Genomic DNA, 23299 nt, shown 5'->3' on the forward strand with positions numbered 1-23299 from the left:
TTTTGCCATTTTCCCCTGACTATAAAGAAAAATAAAACAGTAGATTTTCTAAAATTGGAAAAGATATGATGTAGGTACAAGATTTATTCAAACTGGAAAAATAAGCAGTACAGTATTTGGAAATGTTTAAATATATTAAAATGCAAGATATCACAAGAAGCAACGCAAGTACTTGGTGATTATTCTAGACCAAAACACCCATACGAAATAGTGAAGTCATTTGGATCCTTCAAAATCTGACCAAAGGTCGTCAATACCCACACATAATTCACATTACTTTATCTTGAATTCTATGACAACAACAACAAAACCAATATTGTAAATATTTTGTTTATCATCTTTTATCACAAATTATTATTGTTCACTTGGCACAATTATTGACTGTTGAATGTTTTTCCATGTTAAAAGAATGATGTCCTTTAAAACATTGGCAAATAATAGCTTTTATAATACAGTACACATAAATAGATTCTTTTCATTTTAAAGGATTGTAGGTCACATGATATTCAATAAATGTTCTATTGGACTCATAATGATGTCATTGAGTGCATGTCATCGTTTTGCATGTCTATATTTGATACACAGTGAGCATGAAAATGTGTTATACCTCATGAAATTATTTGTACTATTGCACTCATAAACATTCATTATTTGTATAATATTGTGCTGTACGTATGCATATCTGTAACACTAGAAAATGGAGAATGAAGTAACAACAGATTGTAATTTAGCAAGGTGTACATATCAATATGATCATAACCTATTCACACAAGCAGTAATATTATCCCAGGGTTTAGGCTAGGCTTAGCTTCAGGCTTTTTAATCAATGCCAACATCTGTCAACTAGAGTCCTATTTTCGCTGTGTGTGCTCTTGTTGAGATGTAGATATCACAGACATAAACAGACATAATTTTTTGGTATGATTTATTTGTACACAAGCTGAAATTATTGTAGAAAATAAACTTCAACAAAAGTATATTGATTTGAGTGGCATACTGATCGGGCCTTTTTCTGCTATGAGCAAATAAATTGAAAAAAATGTATAATAAATTTAATACCCACAACCCAATTTCTTGGCACATTATTTAAGGCTTGTTTCGCACTAGGAATGAATGTTTTCTTCGCAAGAAATTACGATTATCCTCTGTTTTTTATGTTATTCTTATACAGTATTAACTTATTGAGAAGCTTCTGTCTCCAAAAGAACTTATCAAATATATCATTGAGGAAATCAATTAATTCCTCATCGATTATACAACCAGAATAACTGTTTAAATTATTTCCTATAACTACAATTAATCATTTGATAAAAGTTCATATGTACTGGTATAAAAATAAAGTGTTTTTAAATGAGCTTACAGCACAAATTCAACATACCTTGAATTTTCAACACGTTTTATGTGTCTTCATCAGAAGAATCCTGTAATGTTACAGTAGGAGTTAATGTTAATCAACAATTATTTATTATATTTAATATCAATTGAATCCACCTAATTGTACAAGGTGTAAATTCTCCTTTCTCTTTTTTACTACAGAGTGAAAATTATTATCAATTCAAATCGTTATTTTTATTGATCCTTTCAATAATATAAAATATAATTTCAAAATATAATAGGAAAAATAGCCATCATGGCTAGTATATACTTTCACGTTTGCTAAAATGGAAATTAACAATAAAAGGCAAATTACCATCCTTTATAACATTTTATATAAATGTTAGCATTTTTGTCCTTCACATTGCATATTGTCTTTAAGTTTGAACTGAATTGGAATCCATGTCTTCTGCCCTATGCAAATTATTTCCACCACCTTCAGAAAAAGCGTTTCGGTTCCTGCATACTCAGTACACAAAGAAACAAGTTAAAATGTACTTTTTTTCCCTGCCCAAAATATCAATGAATTCATTGTTTTTAAGAATCATCATTTCAAAATTAATTCAACCTAAATTAGTTCTTAAACTCCCTAAAAGACCGAGATAGTTCACAAAGTGCTTAGACACTAATGTACAAACGGCTACTGTACACTGTGTTTCAATCAATAATCAAAATCTATATTTTGCATTTAATATCTCGAAGTATAGCTGTATGTTCAAATGATATTATAAATAGGATTTGAAAGTAATTTTGACATTGTTTTAAATCCCTGAGCCTAATAAAATGACATAAATTTATTATCCTCTCTTGGCCACCCAGGTTAAATGCTGTTAAGCTATAGATATAACTCAGAGTAACATATTAACACTAGTTATACCTGACAACTTTAATGTACGTATTAAAACATGTCAGAATGATCAAAGAGGAAAACTTTGACATTACCATTAAGTGCTAAAATATTACAAATAGATAATGCGTTAAAAATAAATTATAAGAATAGCTTTTTGCTGTACTTTCCTGATATTATTGCAAAATTGAGTAACTATATACTATTATTACTAAACTGTTGATAGATACTGTAGTCCAATTGCCCATTTTACTTCAAAATCAAGTTTTGTTGATGATACAGGTTGTGATGTCTGCTAATAATGATAGTTATTATAAAAGGGGCCTAGCAAATGGAAACAAAATACAAACAGCCTTCATAAAGTACTTTTGCATTGGCAAAGTTATGCAATTTTTGTTAAGACCATCTGTAAAATGCAAATTGGATATCACTTTAATAATAATTACATGGATTTATACAGCACAACTGATTTCTAATAGACAAGATAAAAAATGAAATAAAATAATAAAAATAGTAAAAATATGTTTTCTTTGCAACTACAAGTACTATTTTCTTGGATCATACATTTTGTTATTCATTTTATAAAAAAGGTAAAAAAAGAAAAACTAAACAAAAATGAGTTTTAGAACCACAATCCAACTAGGCCTAGTGCAGATAACCAATTACATATTCTTTTAAAAAATATTTTCATTTTCAAACCAGTAGTTGAGTAGTAGTAAAATAACTATGTAAATGTTGCATAATTACACTATATTTCAATGAGTAAATGTATGCAATGCTTTATACATTGAACATGTCATTGCAACATTGCATTGACTTAACTGTTAACCTCTTAAATGTTAAACAGTTAATGACTTTTACAGCTCTTTTCAATTCAATCCACTTTCAGTTTTGTTGTATCTATTGTGCCCTTGTAATGGAAATCCTGTAGGATCAGCTGTTAACCAGGTTGTTAACACCTCAGCCATCCTCAACAGCCCCCCATGGGTTTACCCTTGAGATGGCTAGACTATTACCACATTTACAAACTCCTATACTTCCTACAGTGTGGATATAGAACTAAAGTTTCAAAGAAATGACAAATTGCACCTCTCTTTCAATGTCTACACAATATCTTCACTATTCTATCAAAACTTTATTTCTCCATTTTTTCTGAAAATGACTTTTTGTACCCAATATGTTGTCAGGGTTACCGTGCAAATGGCAATTCATTTTTACAGCAACAGTCACAGAAAACCGAACATGTTGTGTTTAGAAATCCTATATTTTGAAATGTGAAGATTTTAAATCCACAATTTAATTTATTAAATATTATTTTTTATTCTGTTGCATTTTACAAGCACAAAATACAAAAAAAAATGTCCTGTAAAAAAGTTTTGTGGAGATACAAGCTTTGAGTAGTGATGATATGTAAATAAAATAATATAATACAATAAATATTTTAGTTCACTGTGATAACTATTACGTAATCCATTTTTTTTAGTTGGAAGTGATTTGGGGGGGGGGGGGGGTGTTGTGGGTCTTATAGATGGTTCAACAACCCATGTCATGGTCATCGATTTTAAAATAAATTGCCTCTTCAACTCTAAATCTAGCACAACTTGAATGGTTCAAATACTCATCATAATGTGTTAGATGACTCATAATCTGTTACCATCTTCCATTGACAAAGAAAAATGTGCAAAACAGAATTAATACAGAATTGTTAGAGCATGTAGCAAGTTAATTAGAAATGTGTAGAAGAAACTTACAACACTATGCAAAATGATAATGTTATGGAGGACTATGATGTTTAAAGACAATGATGACTCAATGACAATAATGTTGATGATGATGATGATGATGATGATAATTGGTAGTGTTGATATGAATGTATGATGGTGAGAATGAACAAAGCAATAAAGATGACAGTTTTTTAATTTACACCACGTGGTGTAAATTATGATGATGATGGCAATTGATGATGATCATCATCATGATAGCGATGATGGCAATTTACAATGATGATCATGATGATGGCAATAGATGTTTGACAGTGATGATGATGATGGTTATGATATTGGTGATAGTGACGATAGTGATGATGATGGATATGATGATGTTGATTGTGATGATGATGATGACAATTGATGATGATATGGCAACAATAATTGAATATGTGAATGTAGACAACTATATCATGGTAAAGCATTGGGCATTTTTAGCATTTTTCTACATTTTAATGCCTTTTTTTTCCTCTGGGAACTACTCAGGGGCTCCCATAAGAAGGGTTTAGCCAGTGAGCACTCATAGCCGTTAGGCCACTGTAAAAATGGCATTCAATTCAATAGTAAGTACACTAAATATATTGTAGTGGAAATGCTGTTATCTTAAAAGCATACTTAATTAATGTACTTGGTTCTAATATAATAATACAAATACTACAAAATTATATTTTGAATTGACACCTGTCATTTATTTAAAATAGAATTCATTTTACGCTAAAAATAAATTGGAAAAAACTGTTGTTTTCAATGCATGTTTCATTAATGATATTACAGTTACCTTTTGTTCAATTCAGATAAGGTGTACAACAATGACTATGTACTTGACCTCACGGGCATTTACTGTTGTGCAAGATGTTTATCATTATGTACACTAGGCATCATGTAGTTATAATGGACACTCTCAGTATGATGTTCACACATGTGAATACTTGTAACTTTTAACCACTAATGTCATAAACAACTGTTTATTGTTAAGAGTAAAATAATGTTTAGAAAATACAATTTAAATATTTTCTTTAATACTGTATTTATTCGAATAAACGTCTTGCTTTAAAAAAAATGATCCCTTCCATAGAACATCTTTTGGAACAAACATTCCTCTTGAATAAATGCCTCGGAACGTTTATTTTCCCCTCAAATACATGTCCAACGAAATGCATATACACAAAATAATAGCACATTTCTATTTGTTATAGAATTCATTAACTTCCATGATCTACAATTTACCAAGCATTTTAAAACATTTTTTTACAGTATATTGTATCACTTCTTGATACTAATTGTGTTATATTTTTTAATATCTAGAAAGTATTTGATTATACACATCATGTTACCATTAGTTGGGGACCCCTTTGGAAACAAGCCTCTGGGCTTAAAGGGCCATCCCCTGCTTTCCATGCTTATTTTCTTGTCTTGTCTTGTATTTTTATATTTAATGTTTCTCTTTTTATTTCATTTACATTATACTGTTTTATATATTTGTACTGTATTTGGAAAGCAATAAATATTACTTACTTACTTATTATTATAGCCAAAAAATAAATATGGTAATCATATTTATCTCTATAATGAAATGTGGTATATGTAATGTACTGCAGATACAATTTAAATATTTTCCTCTTTATACTGTAATGTCTATCCACTAAAATGTCCCGATATCACATTCACATCTCTCTTTATATTATTGTTAAATTCTATTCACTGTTCACCAGATGAACCTGTTCTATATATTATTATGTTCTTTACATCGTTTAAACACAGTATTAATGTTAAATTCTATCCACTAAAATGTCAAGATATCACAATCTGCTGTCTATGGGTTTTCTATGAAACAAAATATAAATGCTATAATATATAACAGTGATAGTACAATTTAATTATTTTGTTTTTTATAGTATTGTTTCACTGTTTTCCAGTGTCTTTTAGCCTACATCATTTTAAAATTAACAGTCTTCTCAAATACTTTTCTGCTTTTATGATTTATCCACTAAAATGTCCAGATATCACAACCTGCTGTCTATGGGTTTTCTATGAAACAAAATATAAATGCTATAATTATATAGCAGTGAGTACAATTTAATTATTTTGTTTTTTATATTATTGTAACTGTTGTCCAGTGTCTTTTACATTGTTTTTAAAATTAAATGCAAATGCATTTTAATATTTCGCTCTTTTATGATTTATCCACTAAAATGTCCAGATATGACAAAAATATTTTTCTATATACATAACATAATTATTGAAAATTTTGATAGTTTCTGTTAAATTCTATCTGGCATTTGCCCATTTTATTCTACTATGCTACTTAAAAGTCACCTATTTTCATTGTATTCGAATTAGATTTTTTTCTTTTCATTATTCAAAAACTTTATAATTTATGTTAAATTCTACCCAATAAATTGTCCAGATATCACAATTTGTTCTTCTATTCATTCTACATGACATTGATATGACATTTTAAATACTTTGCTCTTTTAAAAATGTTAATGTTTATTGAAACAGACATCATGTAATGAATAGGTCTACTCGGTATGAAACAAATTTACATGTAAATGCTTTTAAACATTTGTAATAAATGTCTACATATCACCATCATCTAATTATTTTCAGAATGATTATCTATTTTTAAAGAATTTTAAAAATTACATTTTTAACTAACAGTGGTTTTGGTAGACTATGAGTGGTGTGCTACCTAATACCTGGATAAACCAACAATAGCCTGTGCTCCCCTGATGGTATGCTATGTTGCAACAAGTTTTCCTTGAGCACCCCTCTACAATAATAGCCTAACCACAATGCCCTCACATGGGGATGCCTCAACATACCACAATCAAAATTTCACTTAAAATTTTGAAAATATAATTTTTAATATATTTATCTAGTACTGCTAAACTCATGAGATGAGCATGAAACACAAATGTAATTATAATGTATGCACAATAAAATACAAAAAAATGTATATAATATATATATACAGTGAATATGTAAGGTATTATGTTTAATGCAAGTAATTATTAATGTCTATCTATGTGTCTTAATACAATAATACAAATTATGTTTAGTAGCAGACCAATTTTACAGTATGTATACATCAGAAAAAAAACTGTTTTCAATAATTTCCGGTTGTCAGTTTATACTGACTGTTGAGTTCTTCTAATCTAAATATTCAATAACATTATACACTGTATGTAGCCTACAGTATAGCAGTTTTCACATAATGCAAAATTACACACCAAATAATTGATTGAATGTTTTAGAATTTACAGGCTAGTTCAACATACGTCTTGTAACATAACAGTTTTTTTTTTACCCTTTAAAAGACATTGGCTCATTTCTTGATGACTTTTCAACCATTAGCATACAATGACCAGTTTCTGATGCTAGAAAATAAGAAATAACAGGTATATGTCCATCAACTTCTCTGGCAATTTGCCCATTTAACTACCTCAGAGCATCCCATTTTGATGATGTTTTGGTCGAAAGATTACCCACTGATTTTTTGAATCTTTTTTTTTGTCATATACAATAGTTGACAAGTTATAATTTGGGAAGCAAAACTTCAGAAATACAAAAATAAGACTGATACTCAGGACAACAACATCTATCATTTTCTTTCATAGGACATTCGTTTCAAATTAATTAATCATTTTCAATATATCACCGGGCATTTTAGAGTATATTCTAAGCCTGTGGTGTTTATATATATAAAGTACCTCTTTGGAGACTAGTGCTGTTCCGCCTTACTATGACGAGAGTGGTATTGTTCAATTGAGTTTGAACAATACCATGAAAGCCCCAGTGTTCTAATGGTTAGGACATCTGAATATCAAGCAGAAGGTTCCAGGTTCATATCTCGGTTGTGTGACTATTTCTAATTCGCACAGATGTCCTAATCTTATCGTGTTTTAAATTAATTATAAATTTTTAGTATATCATCACCGGGTGGTTTAGAATTTGTTCTGTGCCTGTGTGGTGTTTATATATTGCCTGATTTGTTTATATATATATACCTATATCCTTCAGTAGATTTTCTGCACACACTAAAGCCTATTTGGGCAGTACTTCAGAGCAGTATTCTTTGAACTAATGCCAAGTACTTTCTATTTTGTTCTCCTCTTGGGATCTCAAACCTGGTTAGTTTACAAATTGATGGTGGGAGCTGTAATAAACTTGTTATACAACAGACAAATAGAGTAGAAAATAAATGAAACCAGGTGTTGAAATGATTTTTTAAAGTGATAGCCAAGAACTCCAAGAAATAAGTTACTGTTTAAATTAAAAGTGTTGTACTTACCCTTTGAGTATTTTTGAACATCTTTCTAAAACTTTTTCGTGAAAACATGGTTTCTTACTATTGGTCTTGTTACTACTGTATAATTATTTCAAATAAAGACACAGCACACAAAGACCACAACTGCATTATCCCAAAATAGTTTCCGAAAGTGAGCTGATATAGGAAAATCTTATTTCAACTTTCCTGACATTGTTTTTAATTGATTAATGTAGCCAATCACACATTTTCTTTTATATTCCGTAACTTTATATGCCATTTTAATGTACTTAAACACACCTAATTATTTCCTATTAAAACATATCTGTAAAACATCTTGTTTTTACTATTTCCTGACATTGTTAACTTCTTTAAATGGTATCTTATCATATTTCAACGACTCAAATTTTAATAAAGCACTGTTCTAAGAATGTTGTGCTCAAAGGGCTTTCAAATTATGCAATAGATAGATAGAAAATATATTGAAATTTAATTTGTATTATACAAGTTGTTTTCTAGTTACTGTGTTTATACCTTCCCATTTACTTATAGTAGTTTCTATTCTAAAATTCACGAGGATTTATTGTACAGTATCGGACACATTTAACAATCAAAGAAGTGACAAATCAATCATGAAATTGAGGCTTTATGACATACAGTATCAGTGACTGAGTATGCATGACAGACCCTATTCAAAGAACTCCCCATGGTACGTGACTCATGCATTGTCGAAAAATACCCCAGCACTATTAAATTCAATGACATTCACAGAAGTACTACAGAAACATCCGTAATTCTACGACAATTCAGCCCAATTAAGGACATACGGAAATCAAGAAATATGCTATGGAAATACAAACAAATAAAAAGCATAATAATTTGGAAAAGCAAAAATTATGATCGAATCAATGATCGACCCATGCAATAAAGAGGCAAATCATTTAAATATAGCTTGGTGGCCTTTCGTTACTACAAAGCACTGTAGTGTAAAGTCGAAAAAACATTCCGAGCATGTTCAGAAACATGTGCATGTGCGGAATGACTGTTTGATGTGATGGTAAAAAACTAATGAAATTTTCTGTCTACTATGGACATTTTTTATCACTATACTGAAAATTAATTTTAGAAAATTGAGAACTCTGCATGGATAGAAACTTTATATGCAACATGCAGTAGGTATAGTATATCTATTTGCATGAATCGGAAGTTTTGGTCTATACAATGCAACCAGAGTTACATAATTCAACTGGTGTGAGATTCACCTAGTGGAAAATGGGCTTTATATCACAATGGACCATGTTTACATGTGAAAGCCCACCTTTGTGATTGGGTGACAGGGGTAAATTCTGCTGCAAGGGTATGTTCAGATCCATGGAGTTATCACAAGCAAGGTCATATTATAATTAGCGTTGTAAGAGCAAGTGTACAAACAAGTGTTCATACTGGCTTAACTAAAGTTTTCATAAGAAACTGAAGTGTCACACATTTTGGAGAACATTTGGTATGCTAGAGTAAATTTGATTGGTTGGAGGTGAAAATTGTTGATGCATGACTATCGTAAGTGTCCTTAAGTGATATTACACCTTGAGCTGACGATCAGTGGCGTAATTGCTGGCTCCCACTAATCTTTTCGTGGTTCAGACCTGAATGGAGTTGTACGCCGAATGCTTAACTCTGTAGGTCTGAACAGGTCCTTCGAATTCTGAACATACTGAAACTACAGTCTATTGTCTATGACTCACAGATCCCACTACTGTGTGTATGTTAGATATAAAGGAAAGAACTTATAGACAACACTTCTCTTTTGTTTTGCGTAATTTACACTTAAAAGATACTTAATAGTTTCCATAAGTCTAGTACAATTTTAGAACAGTAATTGAAAAGTAAACACACCATAAAATCTTAAAATTAGAACAGGATCAATCTTGTGGTTTTTATCAATTGTGTACTAATGATGGCAAAACCACAAATGACCAATCACAAACAGCAAAGTAGATTTAAATGGTCACTTGATGATGACAATTTATAACCATAATGGTCATTTTTTATTCAATTGTTAAATTTAATATTGAATAGAGATTTAACACACCCTGTTTATATTGAGACTACCCTTTGAACTTAAGAGTATTTAAAAGTGTATTGCATCAGGAGCAGATTTAGCAGGTTTTTGGTCGCCATTCTTCCCTTTGAAAGCTAAAAGCTAAAATAAGATACAGAAGCAGAACCTACCAGCATATGACATCTAGAATATGAAGTCATATATCATTTTTTTTATTTTGGATAAATCTTGCACTAGCATATAAAATTTATTGATGGTTTACTAGCCAGCAATAAAAAAAAACCTGTAAATTGTAATTCACTTTTTTACCTGCTACCTGAGTCTGGTTGTTGAAATATGGTTAGCCTCTCACATTTTGGAAAAGTGTTACAGATGTACTGTATCACAAGCAAGTTTACTAGATGATACATTTAATGTTTATTTTGCTTGCCAAAGGCTAAACTGCTAGGCCTCAGTGAGAGGGTGCATCCACTAGCATATTTAATAATATCATATTGGTACAGTACACCCATCACATTTGAAAACTAATTGTATACATGATTGTCTAATACTACAGTATGTCACTTTAATCATAGAAAATTTAATAGTAAACTAATATCATTAGACAAGATATATACCTACATTAAAAATTCTGTTGGTAAAGATATTCAAAGCCAAAATCCTTCATCACACCAGCAGATGCAAGCTATTTAAAGTAGAAGTACTTTCATGGTATTTTAGGGTTAGGCATTTAACCATTAAATGTTTACATTGAAGTTCAAATGTTAAATTAAGAAGGATCAGTGAAGATGTTATTGTCTGTAAGTGTATCCTCATCATTTGATTGGTTGTTTTTGTATCACATGCTATGAATTACTTTCTCCTGTTTTCCAGAGTACTATTGCACTATTCAGCTTTTTGTAAACATTTTGAGAAATTTGTGCCACACACTCGACTTGCGAGTGAGGGCCATGGCAAGCCAACCGAATGCATTTGAGACTATCTCTATATTGTACACAGAAAAAAAAAGTAACATCAATTTAAATAACAGTGTAAAGATACCACAACATCGTGGCCAACTCAGACAGCCTCGTACGATGTGGCCCGACGAAACGTCTTGACTCGTCAGTGCTGTCTGAGTTGAATCGCGATGAGACAAGTCGTTTTGAAATAGCGCCGAGAGAACTTTAAACATGTTTAATTTTCTCCCGACGAGACAACTCGTCGTACGATGCTATCAGAATTGGCCTTATAGAAATGACCGTAGACATTTGATGCTGAACTTTATTCATGAATACACACATTCCTTAGCAAGATAGATAAAACATATTTCGTACATCATACAGTAGACAAAAAATCTATACTGTATTAAAAAGTTGAAAAAATATGAATTGCACTTGGAACAAATGATAATCTGATTGAAATAGTTCAAAGTGAAAGGCACAAAAACCCTTTATAACTTCCCATAGTTTCAGCACAAAACAGGAACTTTGTATTCTATCAATATTCTATTGTACAAAAGGTGCACGCTTCACTATACTAATTGCAGGGCTAGACCCGACATTAAAAAACGATGAAGAAATCAAAACAAATATCAGCTGCTGAGCAGGAATAATCGGTTATTAACCAATTATTTTTTTAATCAATTATTTTTGGGCAGCAGAAATGGCGCAAAATGAAAAAAACATAACCGATTAAAAACACTGAATTCATTGCATGTTTTAACCGCTTATTGCGGAGAAGTTTTTAGCTGCAACACAAATAGCGATTATTGACCACATTATGACCTAGGTCAATTGGTGAGTATGGGTAATCCTCACTCACAAAGCATGCTGTTTATTTGCGCGACTGACAATCAGCAAAATGACGATGTGGACCGATGAGATAACATGTGATTGTTATTATTTTGTGGGGGAGAATTATAGCGAGAAACTCCAGGGGAACAAAAAAGGATTCTGCATTAACTGTTGGAGTGCACCGTTACATCCCACCAGTCCAGACTAACGATGTTTTGCAGGTCCAATTCGGTAGCGATACTGTATGTAGCCTAGCTAATAGTACTAGAGTAGTACCAACAGCGAAACAAACTTGCTCGTCGACGTGCTCTTATTAATATAATAACATCATTATTCTGTTGTAGGTGGTAGTAGGTCTAGATGTTTATTGGGTTATACAGTAGTCAATTGACTATGATTGGGTTTACAAATAATATAGCTTTTACAGAAGAGTCAACTAACTCATCGACCTTTAATAATTTGAACTGCGTGGGTAATAATGACATTGATTGTTAAAAAGCGTCAGAGACAAATTTTCAATTGCAACGCGGACAATTTTGTAGTTTTTGGTACTTAGGAATAATCGATTATTTTGATTTTTTCAGCAGAAACAGACCCAATGTTAAGTTATCTGGAATAATCTACAGTAGTAAAGATAAGATAAGGGGTGAGGGGATTTAGAAGTGGGTGGTACTGGAGGTCTGTTGCTATGTCAGATGATTTTTATTATGGGCACTTATCAAAGATAAACGAACTTGCGACAATTATATTTTCAAATGGTGCACACTGAACATTGTCGCATGAAGCGAGATGCATCACATCAAACTGCTCTTTATGATGGGACTACAATTTTAGTGTCAACTTTAAATCGAACGCGTGGAGACGACCAATATGTCAATTCTCAACTTTCAATGTAGTGAATTCAGATGCTCCAAAAAGGATCTAATGGCCATGATTTTAAATCTTATTATATAGAAACTAAATTCTATCATGTTGCTGTATATGCAGTAGCTGAAAATAGTCAGGGAAGCAGTAGCTTAAATCAACAATTTGATTGACAGTATGTAGTTTTAAAAATATACAATTAAAAACAAACTAATAACAATCTAGTGTAGTCAATAATTGAAACTGAATAGAACAATTCACAGATTTAATTGCTTTATAAGTGTTGCCTATCACTTTACAGAATGTATTTGGTGGACTTGGTTTTTTCCCCCCTAATAATATCAATAAAACAAAACATACATTTTTTTTCTTTCTTTTATGTAGACAAAAACAAAAAGGCAAAACATACATGCTCCCCATGGTACTAGTAAAATTGAAAGCCACTAAATATCAGATACACTTGGCAGTGGAAATGTGAAAAATGCCAACCGCACAACAATAGAAAACAATACAACAATACATTGTATGTTTTCTGTGACCTCTGCGTAAAGTAAATGCATGTTTTATATTTAAATACATTTTCTACAATGAGATTCGTTCCTTTAACAAAATAAAATAATTGTTAATAAACCATCATTGTTAGTTTATTCAATATGCCTACATATTGGTTCCTTTTCAACTCTACTTTTAGGTTTCTGTTTTTCTTTTGGAATACGAAAACAAATCATTATTGAACTGGCTTATTGTCTGAAAAGTGAGTCATTATAAAAGGGGTGGCCTTGTATACTTAAATGGACAAGTGTTGATATAATTGTTTTACTGTTTAAATATGGTTAATCACTTTAATTTTTACTTACTAATTCTCACTGCATTCAACGATTTAATTGTGATAATTTAGTCAGTATAGAAAACACAATACAACAATTAAATTATCATTATATTTAGTGTTAAACGGTTGGTATGGTAGTATGAATATTTGATTAGGCAATCATCGGAAATAGATGATGGTTCTTGACCCTATCTACAATTTAAGAAGTAAACTTGTTCACTTTGGTGGTCATTAGTTTTATCTGTTATCTGGGGGTCAAGAATCAGATGAAATCGTGCAGGACATGAGCAAAAGTAAGATTGTTTTCAAATGAGTACAGTAGTTGCTATTGTGGGAAAAAATACAAGAAAAAAAAACAAGACCATATAAACAGTCAATCTTTTTCATTTTGTTCAAAAATTGTGATGAGTCTGAATTACGATGGGGGATTCTCCTTTATGGGTATGTAATTCATTTTTAAATGGTGCAAAAGACATCAAATTACACAAGCAAAATTTACAAATTTTGCATTGTTTTCTTTGAGCAATTTAAAAAAAAATCCATGCACAATTTTTCAAACTGCATATTATTGCATATGAAAGCAAGTAAAATTTAAATAATTAAACATTATGGTGGTGGACGTGAGCAGAGCAACATACCTAGTCAATAGTAATAATGACTATCATTTAAGTTAGATAGTAGTAGAGTTAAATAATGAATTAAAATTAAAATGGTAAAATATTTATCGACTTGCTATTTTATACTTACCGGATTGGAAAAAGGTTGATGACTCAGATTTATGTTACGTTCATGAAGAGTCTTACTTATCATCAATTTCAACTGATTTTTGGGGTAGACAATGAAGCCGGTATCACTAACCACCCCTCCTCCACCTCCTTTATCATTTTGAGCAAATACATCTTCCTCTTCTTCAACACTGTTGTAGCAGTTTTGATCAACCGGTCCGGCCTCTCCAAATATGTTTCCAAAATCATTATTTCCATTGGAACCATTTTTTGACGGTTGGTTCGGCTCTAAAGTAAAATATACAGGGGCTCCTCCTTCTGTTTTTAAACGATTCACGGCCTCGAGAATATCAATTCGATGCACAGAAACATCTACTCCTATCGCGTCCAAATCTGGCTCCCCGATTTGCTTACACGTTTCTAAATCATCGTAACCATTATCAATAAACGCTTCTAAGTACTGAGAAAGATCTAAGGATCGCAGCCATTCCTCGACAATGTTACTATCTTCCATTTCGCATATTAAATATTTGCTTCACAAATAAATGCTAGGCCTAATACCAATCCATCTAGCCCTCCAAATTACCTGGCTGCAACTGGGGCTATTAACAATAACCCGGGTCTCTCGCGACGTACTAAGCATGCAGTAGTTGTGGCTGAAAAAAGTCTTGTTATTTTTTTACCCAAAGAAGTGCATTCAAGCATATCATTTATCTAATAAATATTCATGATATGCTTATGCCGCCGTAAAATCATATTACAGTATCTTGGAAGTTTTTGATTGAATTTGAATGAATTTAGTTTTTTGTTTTAATTTCACATAATTGAGTTATCATCTTTGAACAAAAATTGAATCGAAATAAATGTATTTATCTGAAAAAACTTTATGATTGAATCATGGAGGTATTGAATGTAAAAAATAGTCAAATTGCCTGCCAGTTGGGTTTTTAGTTGAATTTGACCATTTATTTTGTCATTTTATACTGAGAAAACATTTTTTTGTTTTCGTTTTTTACGGAAGGGAATAACTTTATTGATATCAAAATTATCTATTCAAAATCTGATTTAATTAATCTTCATTTTTCATGTTTTTGGGGGACCCATCTTTAATAGTTTTTTGTTCATTTGTTTTCTCCTTTTTTATGTGTGATACACTATAATATGAAGTACGACACAGATAGTACCGCAACAACACAATAAATAATTAATAAAAACTACAAAATTAGGATAACTTATAAGTTTCTCAATGCGAAGACAATGGATACGTGTAAATTATTTAATCCTCTATTATATATGTCGCGTGTGATTTCAAAATTAGTAATACTGCCCTCTAGCTAAGTCCTAGCCAGGGGAATTTGCCAGAGTTAAAATAAACCGTTAAAAAATATTAATACATTTTACATTACATTAAATTACTTTAAATATAAAATATACTATAAGTAGTATATGCATAAAATTACTCTTGATAGTAGCATATTATAATAATTTATAATTATACAGAAATAAGTGAAAACAAAAGAGAAAAACAAATTGACAAACTGTTGACCTGGCAACTCAGTGTGATCAATTATTTTATTTTTGGAGAAAGCCTTCGTGGTATCTCGTGAATTAAAACACTAAATTCTGGTTAATCCTGGTATGTACGAATATTATTTTCTATTTATATATTTAATCTATATTCATTGCATAGTTTAATAAAGTTTTGTGTGTTTTGGATTTGAGGTATATTTGTTACATTTAATGTTGCAATTTATCCTTTGTTAACCTGTGCTAAGCTAGCCATTCATTATATAATAGCCTATTGTATCTACCTATAACAGCAGCTGGATGATGCCAATGAGTGTGCCAAAAATGAATGATTGTTTATAGGCCTACATCTGATAGGGCCTAGCTAGGCTAGACTTGCCAACGAAACAATAAAGCAAAACTGGAAAGGCTGAGTGAGGTTTAAAGCATGCCTCTTTCTTTACTTTATGCATGTTCTGAATTTATTCTCAACCATGGTCCATGACATGTCCGATTTTAACAAGTTTTATCACTGCATATAAACTATAATTATTGATGAATAAATTAAGTTGTATTTTTCTTTTCAGGTAATTACAACAATAATGTCATACTCACACCATAGGGATCTTGGTACCATCGATTGTAAAGTTTATGTTGGTGAATTGGGATCCGGGGCAGCTAAACATGAATTAGAACGTTCATTTGGTGTATATGGACCTTTAAGGAATGTTTGGGTAGCCAGAAACCCACCAGGCTTTGCTTTTGTCGAATTTGAGAACCCTCATGACGCAAGAGATGCTTGTCGTAATCTCGATGGACGGTAAGTTATGATGCAGACAGTACAGTAGTTAACATTTCCCTTCAAACTTTTAGATTTCAGTTAATTAAATATTACAAGAGAAATACAATTGAACCTTTCTTATAATCTTATTTATTGATTGGATTGACATTTTCTGTGTAACATTTAAATTTTTATTATATAAAGTATCTTATCATATGACCATGTCCTACCTTGAATGATAATTACTTTTATTTTGTGATTTATTTTTTATTTTAAACTTTTAATGTTTTTAATATACTGTATTTAAATAGCAATTTTGTATATATTTTCTTATTGTAAAATTTTAAGCAATTTTTTTTCTTGTAAATACTGTATCTGATAGACGAAGTAACCGGCCCTAAATTCAAAGTTTTATTTTAAACTGTTATTCCTTGCCTTCTCAGATTGTGCATTTTTGTATTTTTATGGCTAATAAAGAAATACTGTAGAATGAAACCTTTCCTACTGTCTGTACACTTTAAACACATAAGAGGAGTGCTAAATTACCAACTGTTAAGCTCTGTCTCAAACTTTATAGTATGTGACAACAAAGTGTGATGTGCCCATATGGACATAATGATGTCATAATCACTACCATATTTAAGCATACTGTACCACTACCATATTTGGGCACATACTTTTTTATCAAACTAGTTTGATAGTGTAGAGAGAGAGCTTTAAGGTGCCAAAATTGAGTACTGTATAAGTATATAAGCTCAAATTATTATTTTCATATTCTAGAATTGTTTGTAACCGGAGAATCCGAGTTGAGATGTCATCAGGAAGATCACGGAGAGGGCGTGGTGGAGGTGGTGGTGGTGGTGGGCGTGGTCCTCCTCGTAGAAGTGGTCGATACAGAAGCAGGTAGTTTTGTTAAGAATACTTTATGTTTTTAACATCTGTTTTCTCCAAATAATAGCGTTACATTTATTTATCAGCTGTAGCAGAAACAAAACCAATAGTAATATGATAATGGGTATTGTATGCATGTAGTAATTTCATGTTAACATTTTTAAACATATTTTTTGGAAAATTAACTATACCAGCAAATTAGAAATTATTCATTAAAAAATAGTGTCTTTTTTTATCAACTGATTTTGTATAACATATTATACACAATTTCTGGTCTTTTTGGGTTGTTTAATACACATATAGGCTTAAAATATGTAATATTTAGATGATAGTAATCTATAGCAAAAATGACGGTTAAAGTTTACTTGTGTATTTTCTTTTTTTTGTCGGTTACCTTATATATTTACTGCCAACTTTCCAGGCTTAACTCTTCAATGAATACAGCACAACAAACATCATGTGATCACTTCTATCCAATCAGCAGCAACCATCTTCTGATTCAGCCAATCAACATTCAGCTCACCCTATCACCAGCATGCTTTGCACCAGCAACTCCTCCTCATTGAGTTGCGTCTGCTAATGTTCCAACGTCCCCGTCAACTCTATTCGTCTCTCTCATCCCACAACGAAAATCCTCATAGAAGTGGACTTCGTTTTTGTCAAACAAATTCTTAAACAACGCCCTAAACAACATCAGCGCCGCCGCGAAGACTTCATAGTAAAAGGTTATCGGTAGGCGCATGTGCTGTGTGATTGACAAATAACAATCAATAAGAGAAAATCAAAACTCCTGTTAGGTAAAGTACACTATCTCGTTAAAAAGGGTTAAAATAATTCCTACTAAATGTTTATATACAAATTACATTTCAAAAAAAATTTAGAGACAAAATATTCAAATTATTAAATTAAAAACAAACCTGCCCTGTCCAAACTCTGAACATTCTGCTACAAGAATGTACTCTACTTTTCAGTTGCTGGTAATTCTTGAAATAATGACGAAGAAGAGAATTATTTTGGAAGAAAAACCAAGTGGTCTAGTCTGTTACGGAAGTTCTATTTAAAAAGACCATACTACAATCTTGCTTTTTTCTTGTGCTAATATTGCAAAACTTGTTTCAGATCCAGATCACCTCGTCGAGGATACCAAAGTCGTGGACGATTTCGAAGCCGTAGCCGAAGCAGGTACAGTATTACTTTACGTTATTTTCATGTGAACTTCCTCCACCACAAAACCGCAAACTCTAAAATTCTAAAAGGTCCCAAATCCATTTTTACCATTTAAAACACTTTCTGAATACCAGGCTTTACGGAAAACCAGAGAGCTGACTGTTTTTACTATTTATAAAGGGGCTACAGAGCAGTATGTTAGGGATTACTTGAATTCTTTAGGAAAGGTACTACTGTAGCATTGCCCACCACTGCACATTTTTTTTTATAAAGAACTATTCAAAGAGATTTTAAAAACAGAAAGCAAATCATTTAATATTTTTTGCTTTTTTGGTTGTCTGCTGTCAATGTCCCTTGTTTTATTTTCGTGTTTCAAAATGTGTTTTGCGTGACGGCTTGTGTTATTTTATATCTATAAAACATATTTAAATGCTTGCAATTTTTAACTTTGTGGATCACAAACTCATCTGTATTATGTTATGAATGAATTATTGTAGTATGATGGGTAATATTTAATCGTTTCAGATCTCGTGGGAAGAGATCCAGGTCAAGATCTGGATCACATAAATCAGGATCAAGGTCGCCCATAAGAGATTCAAAGAAGTAAGTAGCAATGTATTGATGATATACCAATGAATAAGAATAATTACGAGGTAACACTATACTAGTAATGTTTGAGATACAGTACACCATGAACATTTCTTAAAATGAAGTTTTGGAAAGATTTCGAAATTTTGGCTTTGTTGTAATACAGAATTCAGTTGCGGTATAGCAATGTCTAGACATAAACATTAACTACAGGAATTCACTGTGTATATAGCGAAGTTTACTTAACTATTAATTAACATATCAATAAAGAAAAATAGCCCTGTATTATCATCATGTTATTTATAAGAAATACGATTTCTGCATGCACAATAGAAATAAAAAGGAACTAAAAAACAGAATATGTTGTTCAACTGTCGGTTCAATTCGTTAAACAGCTTAAAAGATTTTGCGGGAACAACGTTTTTAAAAGGTTGGATTACAATAAAATTGTAATAAAAGCAATGAAGGGTGAAGAGGATTAGATCTGAATACTTATTGTATTTTACAAACACACAATTCAATTGTTGGTGTCAATAGTTGTATTGTTATTCAATTGTGCACAAACATTCCAATCTGTCAATAAACTGAACTTTACCAACAGAAGCCAATTTAGTTAATAGGCTTTAAAACATGTAAGGACTAATGAGAAATTTAACTTTTCAAAATATTCTTAATTGGGGTTAATCATCTGGTTGTATTCAAGATGGTGATATTTCCTGATATAGATGTTGTATTTGGAATTAAAGAGTTAAAGAACAACACATTCTGAGACGAGGGCATACTGTATCCCCATGCTGCGGTTTGGGTTCAGCTTTCTTTTTTTTTGCACAAAACTTTCACAACATTAGGTGCTTTATAAATCCAGGATATTATTATTATTATTGTGTATCATGATAACAGTCAGGAGGAAAATGGCAAAAGGCTTCCTACTCTCTAGGAGTTTTATGTGATTAAGTTATAAATATCGTCCATATTGTTTTGACAACTCTTAACTTACTAATAATACAAATAATAAATAATTTATCAAAAATTACCAATTTGTGAATCAATAGATCAAAGAACTTTATTATCAACACTGGTGTCTTTAATGGTTGTTAGTTGATTTCCCTTGCATGGTCGGGTACCCCGCTTTGAATTTGTGTTTTTGTTAAAACTTTACGGATCTTTTTATTTTATATTTGTTGGTTTTCTAATTGAATTGTAAATATCCAATCTTATATTGTTTATATATATATATTAATTGCAATAAAAATGATTGTTATTATTTTTTGAAATGACTGCGTACAGTAACAAATAAAGGAGGATGATTATGGTGCAATAACAAGTAGCAATAAAACAATGTTTATATAATTTATATTCTTCTGCAGAAGCCGTTCTCGTTCCCGCTCTAGATCACGTTCAAGATCACGCTCGCGAAGCCCGAACCACAATGGCACTAACAGCATAAAGGAATCGAGCAAATCGCCAAGCCTAAAACAGGAACAAGACGACGATGAATAGTCGTAATAAAAATGCCTTTTATCTCAATTATAATGATTTTGCTTATTGAAAAAGGATTCAAAGTTATTCATCATTATTTTAATATCAAATTTAAGTTTTGTGGTGACAAATCAATTGTAAAAAAATGCCTGTTATCTCAATTATAATGATTTTTCTTATTGAAAAAAAAATATAAAGTTATTCTGCATTATTTTAATCAAATTTAACTTTTGTGGTGACAAATCAATTGTATGAATTTCTTATTTTTAAAACTTAAAATACTGTAATGCAAACATTGTAGTAATTATGAAACATGAACATTTATTTTATCGCATTTATAAATTCTTATTTATGCAGTCTAATACCCCTTTCACATTAAACATTGTGAATAAACTCCGGAGAACACCAAAGTGTCTCTGTTAAACATATTCGCCCAATGGTGATCTGACCAGTATTTAGAGTCTGCATTTCCTTAGTTGGAAGAGCAATGTGCATTTAGATGTTAAGCTCTGTTCACACTATAAAACACCAGTGTTAACACCCTGGCGAGTGCAAAATCTGGAATTTTGCTAGTTATTGTGAAAGAGGTGTAAAAATGTATTAAAGGAATAGAAGTAATTTTTTTAATTGCAAAATCTAATCAATTTAAAACATGAACTTGAATTTTGTAATGTTTGTTAATTGAATTAAGAATCTTTGAATGGTGTGTGAAGGTTATTCAGCATTATTTTTAATTTGTTGTGACAAATCAATTGGATGATAAATTTGCTCTTTGATTTAATTAATGCTATTTTAATGCTACCGAAGAATCTATAACCAAATGACTTCAAATTAGTATGTACTTTTATTTTAAATGTTATGTATAATTTTGATTGTGAATGTCATCATTTTTAAAAGTGTGTTGACATTAATAGAAGTATTTTTCTTAATTGCAAAATCAAATCAATTTAATATCAATTTGAAACATGAAGTTGAATTTTGTTAATTGAATTAAGAATCTTTGAATGGTGTGTAAAGGTTATTCAGCATTATTTTTAATTTGTTTAAACACTTCTTGTGGTGACAAATAATCAATTGGATGATAAATTTGCTCTTTTTTTGACATGATTTTATTATTGCTATTATATCTAAACCTACCGAAGAATCCCATAAACTCCCAGTCTACTCAGCTGTAAATGAGTACCTTGTTGAAAATACTAGGGAGGATAAGGCGGCATGGAAAGGAACTGGCCACCCTACCACATACTGTAATGCAGAGGCTTGCCAAATGAGCTCCTAACAGCTCATTACCCTATGTTCAGAATTGACTACGTGACCTTATACCTTTTACCGAAGAATCTATAATAACCAAATGACTTCAAATTAGTATGTACTTTTATTTTAAATGTTATGTATAATGTTGATTGTGAATGGTCATCATTTTTTTAAAAGTGTGTTGACGTTGATAAGTTATATTACAATGCTTAGTATGTGCTTTTGGGTTTTTCTATGTGTACAGATGAATAGTACAGTAATTAATTTGACAATGTACTTTAAAACATCATGTGATGTACAGTAAATGAGATAAATGATAAAAATATCTTGTAGTTGTTTTTCTGTATTAAGTCTTTATACTGTACTGTATGAATTAAACTTTTATGGTGGAAATAAAATATAGCTTGCTTTCATTAGTTTGTTGTATTGGCTTTTTCATTTTACAAATTACCAGTCTTCTCAACACCATCCCTCCCCCCGCCCCTCCCAACAAAAAAAACAAACTAAATTATAAACCATTTTTGGGACACGGGTCTTAGTAATCTTAGGTAGCTTGTTCTCTAATTAGAATTCCTCCAAAAACAAGTGGATTATAAATTACCCTATTGAGAAGGAAATTAAATGTCAGAATGGTTATCTTGTCCTCCGAAAAGTGAGTGTATTGTATAGTAATCGGGTTGGTTTGTATCCTGTCCATTTGTCTGTATTTCAAATAACTGCAGTATTTGTCTGATTTTCTTCAAACTTGTTCTATCCTAAAAATATATGATTTCTTGGCAAAAAAGAATAATGCTAAATATAGTACTTACTTTGTTTGTTAGCACGACAGTGTCCACAATTTGTAAGTTATCATCCTGAATGTTTAGGTGTTAATGGGTGACTATGCCTATTGATTTTAAGGAAAATTGATATATTGGTCATTTTAAAATCTGACTTACCTGTATCTTACATGAGATATTAAATAGCACGCACTCTCTCTCCGAATATAGTTTTCCCTGATATATTTCTGCCAAGTACTTCACTCAGTTTCTGAGTGCTTTCATTTTTAAAAGTTTTTTTTCTTCAATCAGAAAGAAAATATGAAGGAAAATGTTTAGTTGGGTCCCCTCAAACTGCTCTCTAAT

The 23299-nt window shown here is 31.1% G+C and overlaps 2 protein-coding genes across 4 annotated transcripts in view; one reads left to right on the forward strand and one right to left on the reverse strand.

Moving 5' to 3' along the window:
- Nucleotides 1-15140, reverse strand: part of LOC144847796 (SAM and SH3 domain-containing protein 1-like) — a 72041-nt gene extending 56901 nt beyond the window's left edge. Inside the window, exon 1 of the mRNA XM_078704315.1 lies at nucleotides 14532-15140. Within this exon, the coding sequence (XP_078560441.1) occupies nucleotides 14532-15023 (492 nt within the window). The 5' untranslated portion in view covers nucleotides 15024-15140. The remainder of the gene's footprint in view (nucleotides 1-14531) is intronic.
- A 933-nt stretch (nucleotides 15141-16073) lies between these two features.
- Nucleotides 16074-22591, forward strand: LOC144847850 (uncharacterized). 3 transcript variants are annotated; one of them, XR_013613802.1, is made up of 7 exons: nucleotides 16074-16145; nucleotides 16603-16835; nucleotides 17577-17699; nucleotides 18807-18869; nucleotides 19380-19457; nucleotides 20810-21634; nucleotides 21939-22591. XR_013613802.1 is itself a non-coding variant. In XM_078704384.1 (6 exons), exons 2-6 carry the CDS (start codon nucleotides 16618-16620, stop codon nucleotides 20940-20942), a joined length of 615 nt encoding a protein of 204 aa, XP_078560510.1. In that variant the 5' UTR covers nucleotides 16074-16145; nucleotides 16603-16617; the 3' UTR covers nucleotides 20943-22591. The 3 variants fall into 3 exon arrangements, 1 of the variants encoding a protein (XP_078560510.1); XR_013613801.1 differs by having other exon boundaries at nucleotides 20810-20997; nucleotides 21112-22591; XM_078704384.1 differs by having other exon boundaries at nucleotides 20810-22591.
- The last annotated feature ends 708 nt before the right edge of the window (nucleotides 22592-23299 follow it).

This window comes from Antedon bifida, chromosome 7 (genome assembly GCF_963402885.1).
Source record: "Antedon bifida chromosome 7, ecAntBifi1.1, whole genome shotgun sequence".
NCBI classification, from domain to species: Eukaryota; Metazoa; Echinodermata; class Crinoidea; order Comatulida; family Antedonidae; genus Antedon; species Antedon bifida.

Excerpts from the sequence above, each read along its gene's own strand:
- LOC144847850 (XM_078704384.1), top strand. The coding sequence starts at position 16,618 with ATGTCATACTCACACCATAGGGATCTTGGTACCATCGATTGTAAAGTT. Across the intron at positions 17,700-18,806 it reads AGTGGTCGATACAGAAGCAG|ATCCAGATCACCTCGTCGAG; the intron begins GTAGTTTTGTTA and ends AACTTGTTTCAG. Across the intron at positions 19,458-20,809 it reads CCCATAAGAGATTCAAAGAA|AAGCCGTTCTCGTTCCCGCT; the intron begins GTAAGTAGCAAT and ends ATTCTTCTGCAG.